The 26,381-nt window shown below is 60.8% G+C and overlaps 2 protein-coding genes across 9 annotated transcripts; one reads left to right on the forward strand and one right to left on the reverse strand.

The window, feature by feature from the left end:
• Window positions 1-10,026, forward strand: PARP6 (poly(ADP-ribose) polymerase family member 6). Of its 8 annotated transcripts, none has more exons than XM_037394714.1 (22): window positions 1-130; window positions 1,026-1,103; window positions 1,225-1,319; window positions 1,735-1,795; window positions 1,924-2,014; window positions 2,115-2,181; window positions 2,460-2,609; window positions 2,847-3,027; window positions 3,409-3,462; window positions 3,696-3,791; window positions 3,878-3,970; window positions 4,045-4,170; window positions 4,270-4,335; window positions 4,475-4,542; window positions 4,786-4,834; window positions 5,815-5,927; window positions 6,021-6,093; window positions 6,275-6,344; window positions 6,710-6,789; window positions 6,908-6,971; window positions 7,129-7,229; window positions 7,324-10,026. In XM_037394714.1, exons 1-22 carry the CDS (start codon window positions 128-130, stop codon window positions 7,594-7,596), a joined length of 2,052 nt encoding a protein of 683 aa, XP_037250611.1. In that variant the 5' UTR covers window positions 1-127; the 3' UTR covers window positions 7,597-10,026. The 8 variants fall into 8 exon arrangements, 6 of the variants coding, with proteins under 6 accessions (XP_037250611.1, XP_037250612.1, XP_037250613.1 ...); XM_037394715.1 differs by having other exon boundaries at window positions 5,818-5,927; XM_037394716.1 differs by having other exon boundaries at window positions 7,145-7,229; window positions 7,324-7,546.
• Window positions 10,027-10,221: 195 nt separating this feature from the next.
• Window positions 10,222-26,294, reverse strand: CELF6 (CUGBP Elav-like family member 6). The gene is given in 14 exon segments (XM_037394723.1): window positions 10,222-10,363; window positions 10,636-10,791; window positions 11,908-12,051; window positions 12,167-12,196; window positions 12,199-12,246; window positions 13,132-13,194; window positions 13,522-13,671; window positions 13,752-13,896; window positions 14,299-14,442; window positions 14,914-14,993; window positions 15,127-15,255; window positions 16,767-16,815; window positions 22,869-22,951; window positions 26,002-26,294. Coding segments are annotated over 13 exon segments (1,449 nt in total). The 5' UTR covers window positions 26,258-26,294; the 3' UTR covers window positions 10,222-10,363; window positions 10,636-10,663.
• Window positions 26,295-26,381: the final 87 nt, after the last annotated feature.

Here is a 26,381-nt window from a genome sequence, read left to right on the forward strand (position 1 = left end):
GCGGCAGCGTTGCCGGGTGACGGCGGTGGCGCCCGGGCCCGCGGCGGGGCCTGACGTCAAGGCCCGATGGCCGCCCGCCCGCCCGGCAGCATGGAGGCGGTGGCAGGCCCGCCCGGGCGCCGCTGAGATGGTGAGGGGGGGCCGGCCGGGGGGCGCGGGGGGCGCGGGCACCCCCTCCGGGCCCGGCAGCGGCGGCAGGCCCCGGGGGTGGTGGGCGGGGAGGGCGGCGGGACGGGGCCTACTCGGGGCGGGAGGAGGGGGGAGCCGGGCCTCGGGTGGCCCTGAGTGGCCCTGTGGCCCCCGGCACGGGAGGGGGACGGGGTGGGCCGGGCAGGACCCCCACTCTGTCGCGATGGACCAGGCCCCCCCCAGCGGCTCTGTGCGCGGGCCACCCGCCCCTCGTCCACATCCTGCTGTGTGTCCCCTGCTGCCCCCCCCCGCTGTCCCCATCCTGCTGTGTGTCCCCTGATGCCCCCCCCCGCTGTCCCCATCCTGCTGTGTGTCCCCCACTGCCACCATCCTGCTCTCCCCATCCTGCTCCCCCAATCTGCTGCCTCCCATCCTGCTCCCTGCTACCTGCTCCCCCCATCCCACTGCCCCCCATCTGCTCCCATCCCATTGCTCCATCCCACTCCCCCAAAACTGCTCCCCCGTCCTGTTTGCTCCCCAAACTGCTCCCATCCCACTGCCCCATTCCACAGCCCCCCAAAATACTCCCCTCATCCTACACCCCATGCCGCCCAAACTGTTCCTCTCAAATCATTCCCCACAACCCACTCCCCCAAACTGCTACCCCCCAAATTCACTCCCCCTTAATCTGCCCCTCACAACCCACCCACCCCACCCCACTCCACCCCCCAACCCTCTCCCCCATCCCCTCTCCCCGCAACCCACCTCCCCCAACCCTCTCCCCTACAACCTGCTCCCCCCAACCCTCTCCCCCCATCTCCACTCCCCCCATCCCTGCTGCCCCCCAACCCTCTGGCCCCACTAATCTGCTGCTCCCCCGACCCTCTGCCCCTCAGGACCTCAAGGGCCAGTACTGGACGGACGATGACTCCGACGGGGACAATGAGTCCGAGGAGTTCCTCTACGGCGTCCAGGTGGGCACCACAGGTGACGGGTCCCACGGGTGCCATGGGGGGGCTCAGGGCCCCCCAACCTGAGCCTGAGTGTGCAGGGGCAGCTCTGTGTCTCATGATGCCACGGGGTGCTGTGCTGCAGGGGACCTGCGCTGCCGACCTGTACCGTCACCCGCAGCTGGACGCCGACATCGAGGCCGTGAAGGAGATCTACAGCGAGAATGCCGTGGCCGTCAGGTGGGTGCACCCAACTGTGCCATACACAGGCATCCAGCCACGGCATCACTGGGGCACCTGGCTGTGCCATGCTTCAGGCATCCCTGGGTGCCCAGCCATACTGTCCCCAGGACACCCAGCCACGGCATCCCCAGGGCACCCGGCTGTGCCATCCCCAGGACACCCAGCCACAGCATCCCCTGGACACCTGATCATGCCATCCCCTGGGCACCTGGTTGTGCCATACCCAGGCACCTGTCCACAATCCGGGCACTCTCCCACTGCCGTCCTGGTCTCAGGGGTGCATGCACTTGATACACGGGGAGCCACATGTGGCCATCACTGCCCCGCGGGCCTGCCTGCCCTGGCACGGTGGGCACCAGGCAGCGACTCCAGCACTGTGCCAGCCTCACCACAGCACCACGTGTCTTCACAGGGAGTACGGGACCATCGATGATGTGGACATTGACCTCCATGTGAACATCAGCTTCCTCGATGTGAGTCCCCGGGTTGCTCCAGCAGTGTTGGCACAGGGAGGGTGGGGAAATGTGCCTGGGGGTCCCCAAATTTCCCTCCCCTGTGGGGGTCCCCACAGCTGCGCTGAATCACAGCTCTCCCTCGGCAGGAGGAGGTGGCGACAGCATGGAAGGTGCTGCGGACGGAGCCCATCGTCCTCCGCCTGCGCTTCTCCCTCTCCCAGTACCTCGATGGCCCCGGTGAGTAGGGACAGGCAGGATATGATGTCCCCATGTGCCCTTGGGATGGGCACACCGGTGGGTGGCACCGACAGCTTGTCCTCTCTCTCTCTCTCTGCAGAACCGTCCATCGAGGTTTTCCAGCCATCCAACAAGGAGGGCTTTGGGCTGGGTCTGCAGCTGAAGAAGTAAGAGCCAAAATGCAGTGGGCATCCCCAGGGCAAGGGTGGTCGGCAGGGTGGTCCACAGTGTCACTATTTTGACCAAAAACCAGCAAGGTGCCACATGTCCCCATGCCACCACATTTTATCTGCCACGCAGCCCCATGATGGGCTCACCGCTGGCTTTGGGTGGGGAAGCAGAGGAGCTGGGTGGCACGGACCACCCAAGCACCAGGCTCAGTGGGCACCGAAGCACCCATGGGTGCCGGCAGCCTGCTCAGGCACCCATACCACCTCTTTGCCAGGATCCTGGGCATGTTCACATCTCAGCAATGGAAACATCTTAGCAACGATTTCCTGAAGACCCAGCAGGAGAAGCGGCACAGTTGGTTCAAGACAAGCGGCACCATCAAGAAGTTTCGCGCTGGCCTCAGCATCTTCTCCCCCATTCCCAAGTAAGGCCCTGACAGTGTCCCCAAGGGACCTCTGTCCCCTCACCCTTGGGTGGCTGGGGACCTGGCACCATGCCTCAGTTTCCCCACTCACCCCTCGAATGCTGCTGCTCCCTACCAAAGCCCGAGGAGGTGGAGGTTGCTCCCAAAAACCAGCCGAAGGCTGATTTCAGAACCAGGTGATGGAGAAGTAGGGGACAGTGACACGCTGGGGAGCTCAGGGGGATTCCGTGCCTGCAGGTCTCCCAGCTTCCCTGTCATCCAGGATTCAGTGCTGAAGGGCAAACTGGGCATCCCCGAGGCTCGTGTCAACCGCCTGATGAACCGTTCCGTCTCCTGTATGGTGAAGAACCCCAAGGTGGAAGTTTTCGGCTACCCACCCCCCAGCACCCAGGCAGGTGTCGCCCCCTTCAACATCCTGGTGGGTGCCTCCCCGCCTCGGGGTTTGCTTTCCTCTCCTTTCCCTTCCCAGATTCCGGGGGGCAGTTCCAGGGTCAGATCACTTGCCATGGGGTGGTGGGACATCCTTGGGTTGTGGGTGCAGGGTTTCTCCCCTGCACCTTGTCCCCAGCACCCTTGGGTGCTCATGGGCAAGCTGGCGCACCAGCCATGGGGTCCTGCGGGGTGTTACCTCCCCCTCAGTGCTGCGGCCCGGCTGCAGCTGTGGCCCCAGGAGGGTGCTGGTGCGTCGTGGGTCCTGCTGTGCCAGGGGTCGGGGTTGGGATTGCCGGTGCTGTGTGGAGGTGGGGGTGCATGGGGGGAAGGGGATAACGCAGCTGGCTCCGCTCCGGCTCCGTCGCAGGTCGGCGGCCACTGCAAGAATGTTCCTACGCTGGAGTACGGCTTCCTCGTCCAGGTGAGGGTCCTGCATCCCGCTCAGCCCTGTCCCACTGCCGGAGAACCTCCCTGCTGCCCTGTGTCCTGCTGAGCCCCATCCTGCTTCCTGGAGCATTCTTCCCACTGTCTCACATCCCATTTATCCCCATCCCACTGCCAGGAGCATCCTCTCTGCTGCCCCACACCCCACCTAGCCCCATCCCGCTGCCCGGAGCCACCACGGTGGCTGACTCCCACCGTCCTCCCCCTCAGATCATGAAGTACGCGGAGCAGCGGATCCCAACGCTCAATGAGTACTGCGTGGTGTGCGATGAGCAGCATGTTTTCCAGAACGGCTCCATGCTCAAGGTGCAGTGATGGGGACAAGGCAGGTGTGGGCTCTTGGCCCATGTCACTGTCCCTGACCCTCCCCACGGCTCCTGTCACCTCCACAGCCAGCGGTGTGCACCCGGGAGCTCTGCGTCTTCTCCTTCTACACCCTGGGCGTTATGTCCGGCGCGGCAGAGGAGGTGGCCACGGGTGCTGAGGTAGGGGTGCACACCACAGGTGACCACACCATCACCTCAGGGTTGTCCCTTCACCCCCACACTCTGTCCCCAAGGTGGTGGACCTGCTGGTGGCCATGTGCCGTGCCGCCCTGGAGTCCCCTCGCAAGAGCATCATCTTTGAGCCTTACCCTTCCGTGGTGGACCCCAACGACCCCAAAACACTTGCCTTCAACCCCAAGGTAAGCAGTGGGGGGACAATGCTCCCAGATGCTGGGGGGTGATGGGGCTGGGGGAGCCCCGAGGACCTCTCTGATGCCTCTCTGCTGCTCCGTGTGCAGAAGAAGAACTATGAGCGGCTGCAGAAGGCTTTGGACAGCGTGATGTCCATCCGGGAGATGACCCAGGTACACCAGCATGGCCCCACGTGAGACCCCTCCAGCATGAGATCCTTCACCAGGGGTGGCATTTTGTTGCTGGTTACCATCTGCCCGTGGTTGGGTGGGTGCTGGGGGAGGCACCCACACCCCTTCTTGCCTCTGCCAGGGGTCCTACCTGGAGATCAAGAAGCAGATGGACAAGCTAGACCCCCTGGCCCATCCCCTCCTGCAGTGGTAAGGCCAAGGGTGGTGTGACCTCATCCCACTGCCCCATATTCCTGCCTGCTGCCCCATGTCCCCCGGGACAGGATGGGGTAGGAGGCAACCAGGCATCCTCAGCCCTTTTCTCCCATGGGATTGCAACCATCTACCGGCCTTGGGGTGGGTTCTGGTGCAGCTCCCAGCTCAGCCCCACTCCCAGAGGAGCATGGGACCAGCCTGTCTGACCTTCCTTCTCCTCTCCCTCCTCTTTCCAAGGATAATCTCCAGCAACAGATCCCACATCGTCAAGCTGCCTCTCAGCAGGGTAAGGGGCCTGGCTGGGCTCCAGGTGGGGTGCAGGTGCAGCAGGCAGGGCAGAGGGTATGGAATGTGGGATATGGGGTGTGGGACGTGGGATGTAAGAGGCAAGATGCAGGGGGCAGTCTATAGGGTGTGAGACATAGGTTATAGGATGCAGGATGCAGGGTATGGCATGCAAGACATACGATATGGGAGGTGGGATATAAGATACAGATGCAGGGTACAGGCTATAGGATGCAGTCTGTAGGATATGAGATGTGCAATGTTGTCACAGCACTCTCCAAACTATCAAGCTGCAACAAGGTCTTTTACCATCTCCTACCAACACATTCTTCATACCAGTCCCTCTCCTGCCTTCTCCTCTCATCCAGGGCATGCTTGCACTCTCTCTCTCTCTCTCTCTCTCTCTCTCTCTCTCTCTCTCTCTCTCTCTCCCTCCCTCCCTCCCTCCCTCCCTCCCTCCCTCTTCTTGCTTCTTCCTCCTCTCTCTTCCTTGGCTGCCCAGCCTCCTCACAGAACCAGCCACAGCTGCACTTTATCTGCATCAGCCAAGGCACCGCCCCTGAAGCCAGCCCACAGCTGTATGTTATCAATGATAATTAACCCAGCTTCATTCCTCTACACAATGTAGGATACAGGGTGTGGGTTGTGGGCTGTAGGATGTGCGATGGAGGATTAGGGACATAAGGATGTGGGGTGGGTGATGTGAGGGTGTGGGCTCTAGGATGCAGCCTTTGGGATGGGGCCTGCAGCCTGTGAGATTGGGGGGCAGGTGTGGGGTGTAGGGCAGAGGGTATTTGACATGGGATGGGGGATGGGGGACAGGAGACAGGGAACGCCACAGGCCCTCCTGGCAAGCTCAGGATGGCCAAAGCAGGGCTGGGCACGGGGCCAGGCTGCCGTGCATGATCTCCGTCTGTCTGTCTGTCTGTCTGTCCTCGCTCCCTGCCGGTGCCGCCTTTGCTCTTCCCTTTCCCCTGGTAGCAGCTGAAGTTCATGCACACCTCCCACCAGTTCCTCCTGCTCAGCAGCCCCCCGGCCAAGGAAGCCCGGTTCCGCACTGCCAAGAAACTCTATGGCAGCACCTTTGCTTTCCAGTGAGTTGCTGGGAGGGCTGTGGGAGCTCCCCAGGCGGGCGTTGTGGGGCAGGCTGCTGTGGGGCAGGCTGACATGGGGCTGGCTTTTTCCAGTGGCTCTCACATTGAGAACTGGCACTCCATCCTCCGCAATGGGCTGGTCAACGCTTCCTACACCAAACTGCAGGTAACGCTGCCCTGGGCCTGGCCCCTGCCCCGGGCAGGCAGGCGGGCAGGGAGGGGGGCAGGCAGGGGGGCAGGCAGCTGGGGGTGCGCTGCCTGCCGAGGCTGGGCTGCCGCCACCACTGCCACCGTACCCAAGCTGTCGGAGTGACCCTGTGTCGCTCACCCTGGTGTTTTCCTGCAAGCTGCATGGAGCAGCCTATGGCAAGGGCATCTATCTGAGCCCCATCTCCAGTATTTCCTTTGGATACTCAGGTAAGAGGCTGCCTGCGCTGCCCAGTCCTGCCTGTGCTCCCATCCCAATCCCTGCATGGGCCCGGGGACGTTCGGCATCGTGCCAGCCAGAGGAGCCGTGCGGGAGTGGGCAGCATCCCGCATCCTTCCCACCTGCACCAGCCTCTTCCCAGCCCGGTTGGGGCTTTCCAGTGCGCCAGGGAATTAAACCCCCCTACATTTTCTAGGCTCCAAAAACCGCTGTGCCTACTTCTGGGGGGTTCCCAGGGTTCAGCCACAGGGCGAGAGCACACAGCGTGACCGTCCCCGTCTGTGGCATGTGTCCCTGCATCACCCCAGGGTGCTCTCTGCCCAGGAGTGACGGCCACCGCTTTGCTTCTCCACAGGGATGGGGAAAGGGCAGCACCGGATGCCTTCCAAGGACGAGCTGGTGCAGCGGTACAACCGGATGAACACCATCCCCCAGGTGACGGGCCGGGGGACACCTTGAGAGGGTGGGGCTGGGGACATGGCACCCATGGGTGCTGGGGATGGGGCGTGCCGACCCTGGCCAGGAAAAGTAATGACGGCTGCTCTCCCCGCAGACCCGCTCCATCCAGTCCCGCTTCCTCCAGAGCCGCAACCTGAACTGCATCGCACTTTGCGAAGGTGCGGGGACATGTGGCGGGGCGACAGTGGCGGGGGGGGGAGGACAGGCAGCACCTGCATCCCTGGCTCACCGGGTAGGGGGAAGGAGGAGGGAGGGAGGGTGCCCACCACAGGCTGCCCCCAGCAGGGACCTCTGTCCCTGTCCCCCGTCCGACAGCCTCTTCCCCTGGCAGTCATCACCTCCAAGGACCTGCAGAAACACGGCAACATCTGGGTCTGCCCCGTCTCGGACCATGTCTGCACCCGCTTCTTCTTTGTGTGAGTCCCAGGCTGCACCCACCTGGCCAGCACCCGTGGGACACCCATGGGACACCCCTGGGACACCCCCTCACCCCCCTTTCTCCCCTTCCAGGTACGAAGATGGCCAAGTGGGAGATGCCAACATCAATACTCAGGACCCCAAAATCCAGAAGGAGATCATGCGTGTGATTGGGACTCAGGTGTACACAAACTGAGGGCGGTGGGGACCTCCCTGGGACCCCCGGCGCCGAGTGAAGACCCCGGGCGAGGCTGGGAAGGACAAGTGGGTTTCGAGCCTCCTGGGCAGGGCAGAGACGGGGGCCAGCGCCGCAGCTCCACCCTGTACATAGGCGTCAAGCATCCGGTGAGCATCAGGCGGGTTTAGCCGTCCCTTGTCCCCTCCCTGTCCCGTCCCCCAGTGTCCCGGACCCTGTGGCAGTGTGGAGAAGGAGCTGTGGGGGCTGGTGTGGCCGGTGGCCGCCCCTCCTGGAGTTAGTAGCAATGGGGTTTTTATCTACCAGGAGAAACCGAAGCAAAAAAACAAAAATGAAAACAAAAACCAACCAAAACAAACCCAAAAAACACAGGAAAAAAAAAAAGAAAAAGAGTAAAGGAATCTGTGTCGGTGTAGTTAAACTGCCTGGGGCTGTGGGGAGGGAAACACCACTGTCACACCCGGCAAAGGGATGGTGGCATGGAGCAGGGAGCACGCTGCTAAGGGACAGTGCCTCAGGGATGGGACAGCACCGGGGAGGGGCCGGGGCTGGCCGAGACTCACCTGCAGGATGGGAAGGCGGCTTCCCAGGGATGCGCTTTATTTTGGCCCAAACCGATCCCAACGACTACACCGATGCAGGCGGTGGCAGCACGGCTCGTCCCGCTACAGCCAGACCCACACGAACCCGCCGGGATGCCCCAGGGCTCGGCCCAGGACCAGGAGGCGGCGGGGCTGGCGGAGGTGGCAGGGCTGGCGGAGGCGATGGGGTGCCACCGCGGTTCCCCATGCCCCAGCAGCTCTCGGGTCAATCGCAGCAGCACGAGGCCTCGGCACTGAAATACCAGCCGTTGAGAGGTGGCATCAACCCAAAGGCGCCTGGGGACACCGGCCAGCCCGGCAGGGACACAGGGATCCCCTGCCAGGCGTTCGAGGGGCCCAGGGATCCAAAACAATAACAATGAATCCCCCAAACCAGCCCTTCACTGCCCTGCGGGAGCCGGGGTGTCATTACCAACTAGGGTTTCAAAAGAAAGTTAAGAATTGACTTAAAAAAATACCCTCGTTTGGGAACAGTCACTGGCTCAGACCTGCCAGGCTCATCACACCAGTGGGTGCACTCAGCGTCACCTCTGCAGTGTCCCCTGCCCTCAGGGAGTTACAGAGGGACCCCAACATCTGTCCACTACTGCTCATCTCCAACTGGCTGCGTGATGTCCCCAAGGGCCACCCAAACCGGGGCAGGGGGGGCATCAGGCAGGTGGCTGTCCCCTCACCACCCGCCCTGCCGGCTACCCACTCTTCTTGCTTGAATTTGTGGGGTTTAGGGTTCTTCTGCCCCCCTTAAATAAAAAATCAACCAAGCCCCTTTCCCCCGATCACCGCAGCCGCTTGTCTGCGGGTGCAGCCACCGAGGGGATGTGCCAATGTCACCCAGAAGCTCCCCATTGCTCAGCCAGAAGGTGAAACCATGGGGCCAGGTCCTGCCCTGGTCCCCTCCGCAGCTGCCATGAATTCCTTCAGGAAACGGTAATTCCTGGGAAAAAGCAAATACGAGAGACCCACCCTCCTCCCCTGGTGTCACCTTGGCCCAGCCAGGGTCGAGCTGGTCAGAAAGGGGTTCCCAGCGTCATCTTCTCGGGGGAGTGGGGGTGACAGGACACGGCAGCAATTGCTCCAACGAACCAACCAAGGTGACGATTTTGACAAAATAAGTTTATTTTGCTTCGCTTTGTTTCTGCCGAAACCTCACATTTTTCTTTTTTTTCTTTTTTTTTTGGCTGAAAAAAAAAACAACCCCCAAAACCCCCAAAACCAACCGAAAATGCAAAGAACCGCATCGCTTCGCCCTCTGCCGGAGGCGACCGAGGGGCTCTTTTGACCAGCTTGACTCCCCCCCTGCCGGCTCCTGCCAGGGCCGCGGGGCTGGGGGAGCCACCACAGCCCCCCAGAAACCCCCCTCTGCATCCCCCATCCCTGGCCAGGAACTGGCCCCCAAAACCGAGCCCTTGAGCCCCACAAATCGGCCCCCCGAAACCGAGCCCTCTAGGAAACACTTGCAGCTCTTAACACCCGAGGTTTTTCTCAACCTTCTTAATTTCTGGTTTGTTTTTCTTCTTCTTTCCTGGTTTTGTTTTTTTGTGTGTTTTGTTTTTTTTTAAATTAATTTATTTATAGATATATTTAAAAAAAGCAATAGTCCTTTGGTCCCTAAACTCTAAGGAATGATATGACTCTGAAACAAGTAATCCTATGTCCCTGTGCCAGTGACAAGCAGGGGGAAGCGTGCGTCCCGCCCCCCTGCTCCATGGGATATATATATATATATACTTATTTATATATATCTTCTATAAGTCCAACATACTTTGATCCTTTTTTTTTCTCCCCCCCACGATGTGGGGAAAAAGAAAATCTTGCCATTTTTCTTTTCTCCAAACAAGCATCCTCCAGGTGAAGCGCCCGAGGCTGGTCCCATCCCACCGGCTTTGGTTTAAGAATCCATTTGGAGCCTCTTTTCCTCGTTTCTCCTGGGAAATCAGTAGCAGCAAATGAGTGCTTTAAAAAAAAAACAAAGGTGGATCATACCCCGGCTGCCCGGGGCCGTCGTCCTTTCTCCCAGCGAGGGATTCAGTGAGTCCCGGCGAGCGGCCAGCAGCAAATCTCAGCCCCGACGCCGCATTGCTCTCCTCCTTCCTTGTCTTCCTCACTCTCTTGTTCCCGTTAAGTAACAAACAAGACCGGTTTGGGAAAAAAATCAAAAAAGAAAAGAAAAGCTACGACCAGAATGGCTCTCTTCTTCGCCGTTTTCTCCATCACCTCCTCCTCTACTTCCTCCTCTTCCTCCTCCTCCGGGATGTGTTGCAAAGAAAGAGAGTTACAGGTTTGGATACTGCACTTGGGGAAGGGGAAAGTCGTCAGACACCGCGGGACGCCCGACCTGCAAAACAGCAAAGAGGCCATTAGTCTGTGTCCTGGGGGATGGCGGGAAGGAAGGACCGAGGGATGAGGGATGGAGAGGGGGTGCCAATTCTGAGTTTGAAACACACGCACAGACAGTCCCTGGTGCAGAGACGCCCCGGCACGCACACAAGGACTTTCGTGGAGCAAACACGGCACCCGCGATGCTCTAGGTGAGCCAAGCCCCACTGCCAGGTCCCCTGGAGCATCGCAATGGGGTGCTGCAGGGCCAGCCCCCCCGCAGCCCCTTACCTCTCCGTAGGGGCAGGGTGAGCAGGGGTCAGTAGGGTCTGTTGGCATCTTTTGGCCGCTTTAGCTGGACTTTTAGCCTCTTCATGCCGATCTGGAAGCCATTCATGGCCTGAATGGCCGCCTGAGCGCTTGTCGGATTGTCAAAACTGACAAAACCTGGGGGTAAGGGACGAGGCGTCAGAGGAGTTCGTCACACCACAAGTTACCGCTTTACTTCAACCGAGGCGCTGAAATCCCACAGGATGCTCCTGCGCGCAGCCTCCGGTGGAGCCCCAGTTCTGGGGTGCTGGGAGAGGGGCACTGTGGGGTAACAGCGCAGCCCCAGATTGCAGGGGACTGGGTGATGAGCTGATGGCATCTTTGGGGACGCCAAGGTCTGCAGGGACATGGAGGTGACAGGGTCTGTGGAGACCAGCGTAAGAGGGTCCACAGGGACACGAGAGTGGTCTGCAGAGGCACTAAGGTGATGGGATTTGCAGGATCACTGGGGTGACAGGGTCTATCGAAGTGATGGGGAATGCGGGGACACCAAGGTGAACAGGTCTGTGGGGACACCAGGATGGGATGCATGGGCTCACAGGACACCAGGGTGACAGGGTCTGCAGCAGCACTGAGGTGATGGGGCCTCCAAAGACACTGGAGTGACAGGGTCTACAGGGACACCAAGGTCTGCAGTCCTGTGGAGGTACCAGGGTGGGGACACCAGGGTGACAGGTCTGCACACCAGAACATACAGGTGGCAGTGGTGGCACTCAGCCACATCAGCAGAGCAGACATGGCAGTGGCAAGTGGTGTGCTGGGCTAAGGACACAGGGGACAGCGTAAGAGGGGACGGCAGGAGGACACATCCTTCTGCCCTGGCATGGTGCGGGACAAAAACTGGCCCTTTGGCTTTGGGACAGACAGCCGTGTTGCTCCAGCCACCACGTGGCTTCAGTCACCTGTCAGTGCTGCCTGAGCTGGACCCCTGAGCTGGGGCACTGGGGAGAGCCGGACCCTTGAAGTGGGGATGCTGGGGAGAGGCAGAGCCCCAGGCTGGAACGTCAGGGAGAGACGGATGCCTGAGCTGGAACATCAGGGAGACCTGGACCTCCAAGCCAGAGACCAGGGAGAGCCAGACCCCCAACATGGAGACTGGGGAGAGCTGGGATGTCGAGGACAGGAGGACCCCTGAGCCAGGATGTCGAGGAGAGCAGGACCCCTGAGCTGGGGACTGGCGAGAGCTGGACCTCTGAGCTGGGACATCAGGGGGAGCCGCACACCGGGACTTACCAAAGCATTTACTCTGGTTGGTGGCACGGTCCACAAAGACTTTGGCAGAGATGACATTGCCGAAAGGCAAGAACATCTGCGTGAGCTCCGCATCCCCGAACTCCTGGGGCAGGTGATAAATAAACAGGTTACAGCCTTCAGGACCTGGGTGACACACAAAGGACAGCCACACATCAGCCATGAGGTAGGGGGTCACCCCTGAGGGGGGAGCAAGGAGTCACCGGCCCCATCATGGCAGGGTGCCCCCACAACCCCTCACCTTCTCGCTGCTGCTGCGGGATGATGGCGCTTGCTGGGGAAAGGCTTGGCTGATGGGTGCGTAGGCAGTGGGATACGCTGCTGGGAGAGAGAAACACAGAGCTGAGACCCTGGTGCCTGCCCCAGCCCCACGAAGGGCTGGGGACAGGGATGTCCCTTGCTGCCACCCTTGATGGAGGTGCCTCTCCTCCCCCAGGGCTGCTGGCTCTGCCCTTCCCACCCCTGCCAGCATGGCCCCAGCCTCGCTGCACACCAGGGATATAGGAATGGCTCTCCCAGGAGCGACGTTGGTGGCAGCAGTAATACGGCCTCAAGGTTGAGGAAATCAAGCACTTTTGGCTGAAAAAACTCAACAATTTGGGGTCCGAAACTTGATTTTCTGTCAAATCTGAAAATTGCTGTTAGTGCTCATTATTAAATGACTGCCAGGCTTGATGTACATCCAACAGATGCTTGACTCCCTTCTCTCTGCAGCCCATCTCCTTGGCCATCAGATTCGGCCACATGACAAACATCCAAGGATTTTTGATGTCTTGGTGCCTCCATGGCCATCTCTACCAGCAGGCTGGTGTGTCGGCAGGATCCAGCATGGAGCAGGCTCTCCATCACTGCCCAAACCTTGCCCCCTCTCCTAGGTACCACCGCCAGCTCTCCCCCATGGAGTTATTTCAGCCCCGTGGGCATTAAAACTCACTTTCCTCCATCCAAAATTTGCACAGAGGGCCATTTGGGGAATGCATCTGTGTCACTGGGGACGAGGGGATGGCGCTCTGCATCAGCGTCACTCCCATCGCTGCCCCGCAGCTCCTGGCAGGGTACGGCACCCTGTGCTCACCACATTAATTTGTGCCCAAGCACATCGCTCCAATCCTGTGGTTCAACCCCAGGGTAACGTTCACCCCCCAAAAATAAGGGTGAGAAGCAAAGAGGGGAGAGAGAGGAGAAGAGCAAAGCAAAGTTTGAGACCTGCATAGTGCTGCATGCCTGCGTAGGCTTGCTGGAGGGGATCTGCCACGGTGGGGCTTTGAGCTGGGAAAAGAAAAGGAGAAGGAAGAGAGAATAAGCAAGAGAAACACAGGGACCAGCGGCTCCCACAAGAGAGGCTCTCAGTCGGGCACTGCCGCGGAGGGGCAGGGCTGCTCCCTGCCGTCTCACAGAAGGCAGGAGCATCACACTGCTCACAAAAGCGGCGCTGCCACGGGAGGAGGGATTTCGGTGGGGATCAGTGCACGGCTGGTTCATCCAGCGCATTCCCGAGGCAGGAAGCACCCCCGGCACCTGCCGCACGAGCCAAGCAAGTGTCCCCAGCCCTGGGGGAACGTGGCAGAGAGCACGGGCAGATGCAGGGAGGGTTACCTGGGTAGGGGTGGATGCCATTGGTGTAGATGGTCTCCGAGGTGGGCTGCCCGTTGGTCTGCGGTGGCAGTGGGCTGAAGCCATTCACCCCGATCGGCGTGGCGATGCTGGGCACGGGTGCCGTGCTGATGCCGGGGGGCGTGCTTGTACCTAGTGAAGGAGGCATCAGTGCTGGCAGCCCCCTCTGAGGATGCTGAGCAGGATGGAGGGCAAACAGAGGGGGGTCGTACCTGAAGAGGGGGTGAGGGGGGCAGCCACCAGCCCACTGACATTGAAGGCAGCCATCTGCTGCATCTGGGCAGCGGCAATGGCAGCCATGGGGTTCAGGCAGGTCCCCTGCGCAGCTGCCATCAGGGCCGCCTGCTGCTGCATGATCTTAACGAAAGAAAGGGAGGAATAGGGGAAAGCGAGCGAGAGGCAAAGAGAAGAGGGGAGCAGGGCAGGATAAATTAGCATTCCCCCCTCTGCATCCACGCATAGGGGCTCGGAAGGATAAATGCCACCCACCCACTGCTGGACCCAGGGACAGGAGGTCATCTAGGTGACACTAAAAAGGGTGATATACGGTACTGCTGCACCCTACAGCCATGCCACCCTCACCTGGGGAGGGGGTGAAGCCCTCTGTTGTGCTCCTAAATGGGGATACACCAACCCTGATGGGCATCCGTACCCACTGGCACCGGTACAATCCCACACAGGCTTTCACAGGCAAGAACAGAGCTCCTCACGCCCAGGGCTCCCCTGAACCCCCAGGTCCCGGCCAGCGCCAGCTCCTACCGCTTGCGTATAGGCCCCGTAGGCGCCAAACTGAATGGTCATGGGGTTGAAGATGCCCAGCTGTCCTGCCATCTGATGCATCCGCCGCAGGGTCCTCTCCTTATCTGTGTCCGCAAACTTCACCACCAGGCTGGACGAGGCACCCTGAGATGGGGGGAAGATGGGGCCAATGGTGGGACCCTGGCAATGCCGCTGAAATGTCTCCCCATTCCAGAGAGGGACCCGCTGGCTCGCAGCAGCCGCAGCATCCTTGGCCCCGGGGATGGTGCCCGGCTTGGCAGCAGCAACCAGCGATCAATACAAGGTTTAATTATAGCTGTTTTTTCTCCCCAGCGGCAGCTCCCTGACCTCTGTTCCTTTTTCCCTCCTCGTTCACAATTTTGACCTTCGGCATTACATTAAACAGCCCCTTTCTCCAGCACAGAGGGAATGAGCCCTGCACACCCACCTCCAGGGCTCAGCGCCCAGGCAAGGATGAACCTTGGGGTGATCTGGCCAACAAATTGCCAGTCTGTAGGATTTTGATCCAATTAGACAGAGGATCAAATTAGCTGGTCATTGGATTATGCAGGCAGCATGGGGTCGAACACAGCAGGGCAAGAGCCTGGCACTTACCGGCATGGTTTGGCTGCCGTGCAGGCTGTTGATGGCAGCCTGTGCCTCAGCGTGGCTGCCGTATTTCACAAAGGCACAACCTAAGGGCAGAAAGGGGACATGGGAGAGGTTGGATTCAACCACTGTGGGAGCCAGCGCTGCCCAGCTGGCGGCTCACACCCTATGTGGGACCCGGCGACCCACAGGGTGCTCACCTGGCTCCCCAAAGCCCACCTTTGCTGGCTCCGTCAGGCCCTCGGAGGATGGTGCATTCCTCAATCTGGCCAAAGGGCTCAAAGAGGCGCCGGACATCATCCTCACTCTGCTGCTTCCCCAGCATGCCCACAAAGAGCTTCCTGTCTTCTAAAAGCAAAACCAAGCCCGTCAGAGAGTGGGATGCACTCACCATCCCCTCCCCTCATCCCGTTTGCAGACAGTGCATGGAGGGGAAAGAGCCAGGTAACACCAAGCCTGGGAGGGAGCAATGCCGATCCAGCAGTAAAGATGCAGGGTTTATCACCTCCATCCTACAAAACACTCAGGGTGAGAAAACCTCTCCTGCAGGAAAATTGCTAAGGGGTGAAGCTGAGAAGAGCCGGCTCCTGCTTCAGGGAGCGGAGCTAGGGCTTCTTCCAAGGATGGAGGAGCCAGCTTCCCTGGCACTGATGTGGGATGCGACTGGGAAACAAAGAGACCCCGCAAAACAGCGGTGATTGCCTTTGCATGATTGACTTGCAGAATAACCCACAGCCTCTGACCATGCCCAGGGGACATAAATAACCCAAACACGAGAGAAGGGAGAGTAATAATGAGAATTTCATATTATTACCAGCATCTGTCTTGCACGGTCCGCGCGCATCCCACCGCGCGCTAATGGCATTTGACAAAGAAAATAAGGTGCCCTGTCAAGAGCGTTGCCGGGGAAATAAATAAATAATGGCAGGAGACGATTAATGCTCTGTCCGTTAAGGTACCAGGAAAATTAGTTAAGGGAATAGGGCTCATGTGTTGTCTAGTTAAACATAAACCATCTCCCAGTGAAGGCGGCTGCGGGAACGGGCTTGGCAGCCGAGCATCGCCTCCTGGGCAAGGGGGCCAGAGCCGGGCGCCTGAGCTCACTCATCGATTTTTAATCCTTCACCAATTACACTCAGTAAGTGGGTAATTTATTTGCCAGGTCCCTCTGGGACGTGCCGGGACCAGCTTGCAGCGTGTTTAATAATGTGTTTTGAACAGGGGGGATATCTACCCCAGCCATCCTGCCGAGGGCGGGCAGCCCCACGCAAGCATCCTGCACATCCGAGCCTGCCTACGCGCCCAGCACTTGCTTGTGGCACCAGGAACATCAGGGGATTTTGATCCGATTCCTGCAATTTTGCCCAAATTATCAACTCAGCCTGGAAATGCTGCAGCCCCGTGAGCTGCAAACACCTACGGAGAATTTGGGGGGGTGGCAGTTTCTGTTTGAGAGGGGCTGGGGCCAGGCATGGCCAACTCCTACACCTCAACTCTGTCAGGGTCCCCACAGGCAGCTCTGGGCAGGTAATTAGGTTGTTTGATAAACGAAGAGCCTGTCAGAGAGCAGCTGGCTGGCACCCTGCCTGGCATGATGTCAGGACATTCATGGTATGACATCAGGATGTTCTCAGCATGACATCAGGACATTCCCCCCAGATGGCTGAGCAGGGAGAGCAGAGATTGCGTTTGCTCTGTGCTCAGGTTTGGATGCCACTGGGAAAGGCAGCTCCTTTCACAAGTTTCTCTGCAAACAAACCTCCCTGTGGCAGATCCCCGATGCCACCATCTCCCCCATCACCCCCCGGATGGCCCTGCCCCCCCGACCATGCTGGGCAGCCGGGGAAGGAGGGACCTACCTCCTCGGCCCTCGCTGTCGGCCGGCTTCACCTGGATGGGGCGGTTCATCTGCAACACACAAGCGGAAGTGGATGGCCAGTGACGGTGCTGTGCCCCCCTGAACCCTTTCCATGGGGAAGAGCAGGACTGGGCCACAGGCTGGCACAGGCAGCCAGGGTGGGGAGCAGCGGAGGGACCCGCAAGAACATAGCTGAGGCTCGTGGCCACGCTGAACCAGGGATGCCACGGGTGGCAGATGACACTATGGCCCCAGGGATGGGTACCGACCCGGTGCTGCAGGTGCCCGCCGGGCTGCTGGTGCCAGCCTTGGCTGCCTGCCCGCTTTCCTCGACTGCAAAGGACTGCAGAGGCAGCAGCAGCACCCAGACAGCCCCAGCCCCTCTGGCAGCACCACCACTGCTCTTCTTTTCCTGATTCTCACCCAATTTAAGCCTCCTGTGCATTGCCACTGTGTGTACCTGCAAGTGTGACACGCATGTGCAGCAGGACATGCTGGGCTGGTGCACACGTCCCTGGCCCGCTGCCCTACAGAGCCATTTCTCCTCCTCTCTCCCCCTCCTTTTTCCCCTCTTTTAGCCGAAAAATGCTACAATTACGGCCGTTTCCACAGCAACAAGCGTGCTTCCCCCGCGATGCTGCGGAGCCTGAGCCATGTGCTCAATGGGGTTGTCACGGCAACGGCAGGATGTCACGCATGACAGGGCGGGTGTGCACACACACATACACGGCTGGAGCATGCACAAGGACAGCCAGACACACGCGTGCTGCTGTCACACCCATGTGGGTGTGTACCCCTACCCCGGGGGTCCCCCTGTGCACCCCTGGAGGGGGTCCCCAAATTTAAGGGCTGGGTGGGGGCAGCGCCAGGCCCTCCCCCCCCCCTCCCCCCAGGGTGAGGAAGAGGATGGCTAAGGAAGAAGAGGAGGAAGGTTTCCACAGCAACCACCTCATCTCCAGGGAAACGCAGGGAGAAATGTCAGCGCAGAGCTGGGGATGGTCCAGGGCGGGGACCAAGTCCCCAGGAGCTATGGGGTAGCACCAAGGGACACAGGGCCACCCAGTTGCCCTCATGTCACTGGTCCCCAAACATCCACCCCATCCCCTGCACCAGGGTAGGATCTGGCTCACCCCAAACCCAGGAGGCTGTGACAGCATGGAGACCCGTAGAACCAACATCCCCCTGTCCCCCAAGTCCCTGCCAAGGCCAGGAGGAGGGAACCTCATTTTTTTTTTGGGGGGGGGGGGGGAGCTGCTGCCCCCCCCTCCACCGACCCACCAGTCCCATTTCCTAGTGCAATGGCCTTTGATGGAATAAATTTCCCATGCCCACTGCTGTATGCTTAATGTAATAAACCCAGCAAGTATGATTTAGAATAACATTTACGGAGCCGCAGAGTGTCATTTTGATGTGTCTCCCGTCTCTGCTCGCCGGTTATTAAACTGTATTGATTCTCCGGGAGCGGCTGATGTTTATAAATGTCAGGCCTTGGGGACCAGCTAACCTACCCCAGGGCTGCCGCACCGCACCAGGGAGAAACCACCCTGGCCTGTGGACACCCCCAAAATGGGTTTTTGGCACCCCCAGCATTGCTCCGTGCCCTCCCTGGGGTGCTCAGTGCCCCCCTGCACTGGCTCCCCTGGCACAGGCAGATGGCATGGGCACCCAGACCTCCCCTGTGCCCACCTGTCCAGCTGTCCCCACAGCACCCCTGCACCATGCTCCTGTGCCCACACAATCACCCAGCCACCCACCACTGCCCAGCAGCCCTCCATCGATCCCCCAATACTCAAACAACTACCCACCCATCCGCCCACCTCTCAGGCCCTATCCATCCGTTCACCCATCCATGACACCCACACAATCACCCATATACCCATCTCCCCCCAGGACTCACCCACCAATTCACCCATCAACACTCAGCCCCATAGCACCCTTCCATATCCCCAACACCCATCCATCCACCATCCACCATCCCCCATCCTTCCACTCCCACAGCACCCATCTCTCCACCCCCACAGCACCCACACATCCACCCATCCATCCCCCAACTCCCACTCATCTTCCCTGCATCCTCGCACACCCCAAGAATACACTGGCACATCCAGAGTCACGTGAGACCCTGTCTGGGGTGTCCCAGCACCCACCAGCCACTGTCACCCATGGGTGCCCCACAGAGCCCCAGCTACGGCACCCCATGGCCAAACCACTGGTGTGCTACAGCCCAAGGGGGTCACTGCTGGTTGCTAAACCACCTCCTGACTGCTCGGGCACTGCCCCCCACCCAAATGCAGAGCCCCGCAACAGCCTGGGCATGGGGGAGAGCCAGCCCAGGGTCAATCACTGCCAGGGGACTGGCCCTAGGGAACAGGGATGCTTCTCTGGCCCTTGCTTCTTCCTCTGTGTCCCCTCCTCCTCCTGCCCAACAGCCAGAGGACCCAGCAGGCCACCATGCATCCAGTGAGCTGAGGTGGAGGCACCGGGTGATGCTGGAGCAGCAGGTGCCCATAGGAGCCTGGTGTCCACGTCACCCTGGGGGCACCCAGGCAGCCAGCACCCAGTGCAGGGAGACAGGTGCTTGGGTACAGGCAGCCACCCATTACAGGAACACCCTCCCATCATGAGAACACCCTGCCAGAGCCCTGGGGTTGAACTCACAGAGAGGGGACACAGCCGACCTGGTGACAGTTACACCCCCGTGCAACCCTGCACAGGTGCACTACCATCCTAGCACACCCCCACACACAACTGCACATCCCCCACAGCCACACTCCCACTCCTGCACACCTCTTGAGCACAATCTCAGCCCCACACATAGCATCCTCCGTGCACATCCACCCACCCACACCTGCACATTCGCCTCAGCATACCCCGCACAACTGTACACCTACACAGCCGCATGCTTGCACCCACACAGCCCCATGCGCAACCGTACATCTGTCCCAGCATGACTACACACCCACGTGCAGCCACACACATCCACCCCAACCCAGCCCTGTGTACATCTGCACACGACACCCCTACACCTGCACACCCTGAGCCCACAGCCCTCATGAGCACCCACCCACTCACAGCCACACACTCACACAATGCCCACAGCACCCTTTCCGCAGCTGTGGATCCCACACAACCACAGGCACGCACCCCAGGGTGCACAGCCAGTGCCAACATCCATGCCAGGCAGGGACACAATGCCCTTTGCCTCAGTTTCCCCATTGCGGCAATGGGACCCACAGTGGGACTGCCAGCAGCCCTGCAGACACACAGACACCCAATGTTGGATGCCACCCTTGGATGGCCACGGCTCCCCCCCAGCAGCACCCACACCCCATCTTCACCACTACCCACGCACCCCTGAGCCCTGCGCACACCTGGTCAGCTCCCGCACCGGGCACCCACAGTGTGGGAACCCATGCAACACCTGTACGCACACACGCACTCTCTGCTCCCTGCTCACACCCAGTGTGTGCACACACACGTGCACACATGCACACACACACCACTGCCACCCCTCAAGGCCCAGGTACACCCACACTCCATCACCATGAACACAATCGCTGGGTGCAAAGACACCTTTAGCTTACACACACACAGAGCCACCGACACACTTGCACATCCATCACCCTGGGTGCTACCACTCCCCATCAACACCCACTTGTGCACACCCCAGGTGCAAAACCGTACCCCCGCAAACACACACGCACACACCCCTGCACCATCTGTGGGTGCAACACCCCCCCAGACACATCCCCTTGCACACCTGCAACCACACACATCACCAACACACAAACCCAGGCTGGAAAAATACACCCTTCGGCCAATAAACACACACACAAACCCATCCCTGGGTGCAGATACACCTTCTTCACTAACACAGGCAGGCACACACTCTGTCCCTGCCCACAAATACACCCTGCTCACCAGCATCCCCAACAACAACAACATACACCGTTCCTGGGCGCAGATACACCCTCCTCACCAACACCCACACTCACACACAGCATCCCTGTGTGCAAGATACACCCTTTTACCCAACAACCCGCTGCCTACACCCTCCCTATCCCTGGATGTAGATACACCCTCCTCATCAACACGCACACAAACAAGCTCACAAACCCCATCCCTGCGTGCAAATACACCCTGATCACCTACAACCGCCCCGCCAACACACTGCACCCCATCCCCGGGCGCAGATCCCCCCTCCTCACCAACGCAGGCATTCACACCCCCCTCACCAACACCCCTCCGCTCCCCTCCCCGGGTGCAGACCCACCCTCCTCACTGACACCCACCCTCGCACACAGCACCCCTGGGTGCAGGGGCACCCCGCTGACCAACACCACCCATCCCCACCCGTGGAGCAGTTACACCCATGGCAGCAACCCAGGCATGCACACACCCCGCCTCGGCGTGCAAGCGCACTCAGCTCCCAGCGCCCCTGCCCGCCCCCCGGCCCCGGCAGCAGGTACAGCCCCCGCGCCGCCACCCCCATCCCCGCGGGCAAACACCCCGGGGCAGACCCCCCCCGCGGGTGCCGGCAGCCCGCACCCCGCAGCACCCCTACCCCGCGGGTGCGGATGCCCCAGCACACAGGGCGGGCCGGGCCGTGCCGGGCCGAGCCGAGCCGGCGGCAGACAAAGGCGGGGCCCTACCTCGATGCAGAGGATCTTGGACCCGGCGGGCACCCACAGCACGGGCGGCCGCGGCCCGGGCGCCGGCACCTGCGGCAGCTGCATGACCCGGCCCGGCCCGGCTCGGTTCGGCTCGGTTCGGCTCGGCTCGGCCCGGTTCGGCTCGGCTCGCGCAGCGGCGCGCGGGAGGCGGGGCAGGGGGAGGGGCGGCCGCAGCCCCGCCGAGCCGGGCCGAGCCGGGCCGGGCCGAGCCGAGGGGAGGGGCCGCGATGGGGACACGCCCCCTCCCCGCCTGGGCACGCCCCCACTCCGCGCCGGGGGCGGGGCCTCGGCAGGGCAGGGGGGCCCGGGGAGTGGGGGGTGCGCACAGCCGCGGGGGCGGCACAGGCGCCGAGGATCTGTACACAAGCAGAGAGGGGTGTGCACAGGCACACACGGCTGTGTATAGAAGCACACACCGGTGTGCACAAGCAGAGAAGGGTGTGCACAAGCACAGGGGTGTGTGCAAAAGCACACAGGGGCGTACACAGGCACACCAGTGTAAACAAGCAAAGAGGGGTGTGCACAGCTACGGGAGTGTACACAAGCGTAGGGGCGCATGTACAAGCACAGGAGTATGCACAGCTGCAGAGGGTGTGTGCACAAGCACACGGGGGTGTGCACAGCTGTAGGGAGGGGGTGTGCACAAGCAGAAGGGTGGTGTGCACATGGAGGTGTGAGCACAAGCACTGGCTGTGCACAGGCACAGGCGTGTGTGCACAAGCACAGGGGTGTACACACACAGAGACCTGCCCAGATGTGGCTGTGCACCCCAGCAGATGCACACCCAAGCACCGCTGCACGCGCACACACACAGACGGGTGCACACAGGCGTGTGCCCACGCAGAGGGATGTGCCTGCACGCCCACGTGCAAGCATGTGCTCACACAGGCCCCTCTGCTCGCCCTGACACAGGGTGCAGGGTGAGAAGTGAGCAGCTACAGCAGCCATACATCTCGCACATGCGTGTGTGTGTGGAGAAGGGGACAAAGGCAAGCCCATGCCCCGCAGCAAGGTATGATCCCCCACCTCCTTTAGGTTGCCAAAGTGGGCTGATAACTCTTAAACCTACTGATGCACAGCACTGCCAGTGAGAGTGTGGTTCAGGAAGCCATGTCCCTGTGAACCTCATCCCCCTCTGGCAGCTCCGCGCACCCAAGGCAGGGATTGATATTCATGGGCCCCGGCGCTTTCCCCAGCCAACCAGCGGCCCTATTGATTTTTATTTAGGCGAATAATTAAATATTTATTTTCACTTTGTTAAGCTCGGGAGGTCGGAGCCCACAGAAAGCGCAACAGCACACGGGCGGCAGGAAAATCAATGCCTTGGTTTGTGGCCACTGGAAGTGGCTCCTGCGCCCGTGCGCCAGGCAGGTGTCACCGTCCCCCGCCCCAGCTCACCCTGACATCCCCCCCCCCCCAGTGTCACTTACCCCAGGCAGCGTCTTCTGCTCATGCAGGGCGCTCTGTGCCTTCAGGGCTGAGTCACGGGCGCAGTAGGTGAGGAAGGCACAGCCTGCGGAGACGGGGAGATGGGATCAGTGTCCAGCCCGGCACAGCCACAAAGCCCTGGGCATGTGGAGAGCCAGCAGCACAGCTGATATGGCACTAGGGTGTCTCAGCACCCTGGCACCCTGACATCCAACATCCCGGCACCCTGGCACCTGACACCTTGGCATCCTGCACCCCAACACCCTGGCGCTCTGACATCTAGCGCCACGGCACCCTGGTACCCAGCACTCTGGCACTCTGACATCCAGCACCATCATACTGTGGCATCCAGCACCCTGGCACACCAACATCTAGCATAGTGGCACCCTGGCACCCCGGCATCCTGGTACCCTGGCACTCTGACATCCAGCACCCTGGCACCTAGGTGGGCGCTGCTCCCAGCAGGGCCAGAGCTCAGCCCTGAAACAGGGTGGGAGATGGAGCAGCAGAAGGACGGAAGGAGCAAGGCAAGAGCAGGCAGCGAGTCTTGCAGCACACAGGCAGCAGCACTCCAGCCCCAGGCTCTGGAAAAAGCTGCAGCCGAAGCCCTCCAGGAAGGTGGTCTCCAGGCTTCGAGGCCACGCATCCCTGCTTGCTGCCACACTTCTCCTGGCCCTAAGAATCCTCCTTGGGATGAGACTCATGTGGTGAAGATGCTCTGGCTCCTCCGACATCGCGGCGCTTCGGGAATCAGGAATACGCCTGGGGCGAGGTTTTCCCACGCTGACTCACGCTGCCGAGCCGCTCACTCGCCTGGAGCTGGCGGCGATGAGCGAGCCCAGGGAACAGGGTCCAGTCCTCTCCCCTCCATCTCTCCCATTCCCATGGGAGCATCCCGGGTCCCCATGCGGCTGCTGCACTGCTCCCTCCCCGAGGGCTCCCCCCCAGTTTGCTGGGGTCACATCCAAAAGCATCTGAAAGTGATATTAAAACAGCAGCAAAACAGTTTCCCTTCAACAAAGTAAATATTTAATGAATAAAATTGACATTGATGCATTTTTAATATTGGCACAATTAAATCCGCCAGCTGATTAAGTATTAATAACTCTTAATAAGTACAATCAGTGTGCCTGGGAGGAGAGGGAGCACAGCAGTGGGGTGGGGGGACACCGAGGGATGGGGACCCTCGCCCACCTCAGGGTGTTGGGGACATCTGCCCTCACACGGAGCAAGGAGAGATCTCCCCTGGTTAAATATTATCCCACTGCGGGTGGAAGGGGGAGGTCAGCGCAGCAGCTCACGTCAGTCCTGGTGCCATTTCCAGTGTTTACCATCTGTAATCACATTGACTTCCTCCTCTCCAGTCTTTTTTCCTCCCTTTTTTCCCCCTTTTCCCCTGCAGTCGACAATGTGGACAGTGCTCAGGTGTTCCAGGAAGTTCGGAGGGCTGGAGCAGGAGCAATCCTGCTCTGGAGGCTTGCCAGGAAGAAGGATGCTATTCAAATTAGAGGAGTGTCTGCAATTAAATCACACATCTGGGCCACAGCAGCTGGAGCCCACACTGGAGGAAGTGCCAAGGGGGCCTGGCAAGGTGTGAATCCCATTGTTTGGGGCTCACAAGCAGCTTCAGAGGTACCTGGAGACATTTTGAAGGCCATGGTGCCGAGATCAATGGCGTCTGGGCAGCTGCCCCATGGCCTAAGGGCACCAACGTGGCGGCATCTGCAAGTGCCAAGTTTCATCTTCCCAGAAAATCCTTGCGAAAGGGGCGCTGCCCGTGGCACAGGGGCTTGGTGACAATATGCGGAGTGTGAGATCCCATCCAGGTGACACTCTGGGTGCCCTGACCCTGCTCTGGTGCCACGGATCCCCAGCTCATGGTTGGGGGTTCTGCAAAGACCTTGGCAGTGCAGACGTGAGACCCTCAGTGTGCCACTGCTTGAGGTGCCAGGTGCTCTGCACCCCATGACAGGACACTAGCCGAGCCAGCAGCGACCCCAGTCCTGCTGTGTTGCAGAGACTTGGGGCGTAGCACAGGCAGGGGGGCAGGCAGGTGGGTGCCCCCATCTGCAGTGGGCGCCTGTATCCTGGGTGGGTGCCTCCATTGCAGGGGTGCCCAAAACGCACATGAGTGCCCCAATGCCAGACAGGTGCCTTCAACCCAGGCAGGTGCCCTAAACACCATTAAGGTTCTCCCAGCCCAGGGGTGCTCTGGCCGCAGGGGTGCCCCCAAGCCAGACGGCAGCTCCCAAGCCCAGGCTGGCACCCTAACCCCAGGTGGGTGCTCCCATATCAGGCAGGTGTCCACATCCCAGAGGTACCTCCATCTCAGGTGCCACTGCCTCAGGGGTACCCCAATCTTAGGGTAGCGGCACACCAGGGTGCTCCATACAGGGGTGTCCCCGCCTCAGGGGTGCCCCATACCAGGGTGCCTCCACTTCAGGGGTGCCCTCACCTCAGAGGTGTGCCATACTGGGATGCCTCCACCTCAGAGGTGCCCCATACCAGGGTGCCCCACCTCAGGGGTACCTCCACCTCAAGAGTGCCGCCAACTCGGGGTACCTTCACTTCAGGGGTATCCTCACCTTATGGGCACCTCCAGATCAAGGGTGCCTCCACCTCAGGAATATCTCAACTCAGGGGGGCCCCACCTCAGGGGTATCCCCATCTCAAAGGAGCCCCATCTCAGGGTGTCTTCACTTCAGAGGTATTTCCAGATCATGGGTGCCCCGTCTCAGGGTGTCCCACCTGCTGGGTGCCTTCACCTCAGGGGTGTCCCACCTCAAGTGGCACCTCATCTCAGGGATGCCCCATATTTGGGTGCCTCCCGTCAGGGTGTCCCACCTGAGGGGTTCCTCACCTCAGGGGTACCCCTATTTTGGAGCACTCTACCTCAGGGTGTCCCACCTGAGGGGTTCCTCACATCACAGGTGCCCCATACCCAAGTGCACCACCTCAGGGCATCCCACCTCAGGGGTCCCCCTGTTTTGGGACTCTCCACCTCAGGGCGTCCCACCCGAGGGGTTCCTCGCCTCAGGGGTGCCCCACACCCGGGTGCCCCACCTCAGGGCGTCCCCCCGCCCCAGGACGCCCTGCCTGGTCGTGCCCCGCGGGCAGGCATGGAGCCCCCTGTACCTTTGTGCATGCCGGTGAAGCGATCCTTGAGGACGGTGAGCTCGTAGATGCGGCCGAACTCCTCGAAGAGCGGCTTGAGGTCGCTCTCCTCCAGGTTACGCGGGATCTGCCCCACGAAGAGCTTGATGGCGTCGTGATCCTTCATGGCGATGGCGCCGGGCGGGCGGCTCAGCCCGTTCACCCGGCCGCTGTTCGCGGTGCTGAACGCCGCCCCCGCCTCCGCCGCCGCCGCCACGCCGCTGCCCGCCGCGGCCATGGCCCGCTCCGCCGCCGCCGCCGCCGCTGCGGGAGGCGCCCGCCGCCCCGCCCCGCCCCGCCCCGCCCCGCTCGGCGCCGCTCGGCCCCGCTCGGCTCGGCCCGGGCCTCTCCGCTCAGCGCCC

The sequence above is a fragment of the Falco rusticolus genome, chromosome 7 (assembly GCF_015220075.1).
Source record: "Falco rusticolus isolate bFalRus1 chromosome 7, bFalRus1.pri, whole genome shotgun sequence".
NCBI classification, from domain to species: Eukaryota; Metazoa; Chordata; class Aves; order Falconiformes; family Falconidae; genus Falco; species Falco rusticolus.

What these genes read in the sequence shown, in the direction of transcription:
- PARP6 (XM_037394714.1), top strand. An exon ending in TCGCCCCCTTCAACATCCTG is followed by an intron (nt 3,028 to 3,408) that starts GTGGGTGCCTCC and finishes GCTCCGTCGCAG; the next exon opens with GTCGGCGGCCACTGCAAGAA. An exon ending in CTTCCTACACCAAACTGCAG is followed by an intron (nt 6,094 to 6,274) that starts GTAACGCTGCCC and finishes TTTTCCTGCAAG; the next exon opens with CTGCATGGAGCAGCCTATGG.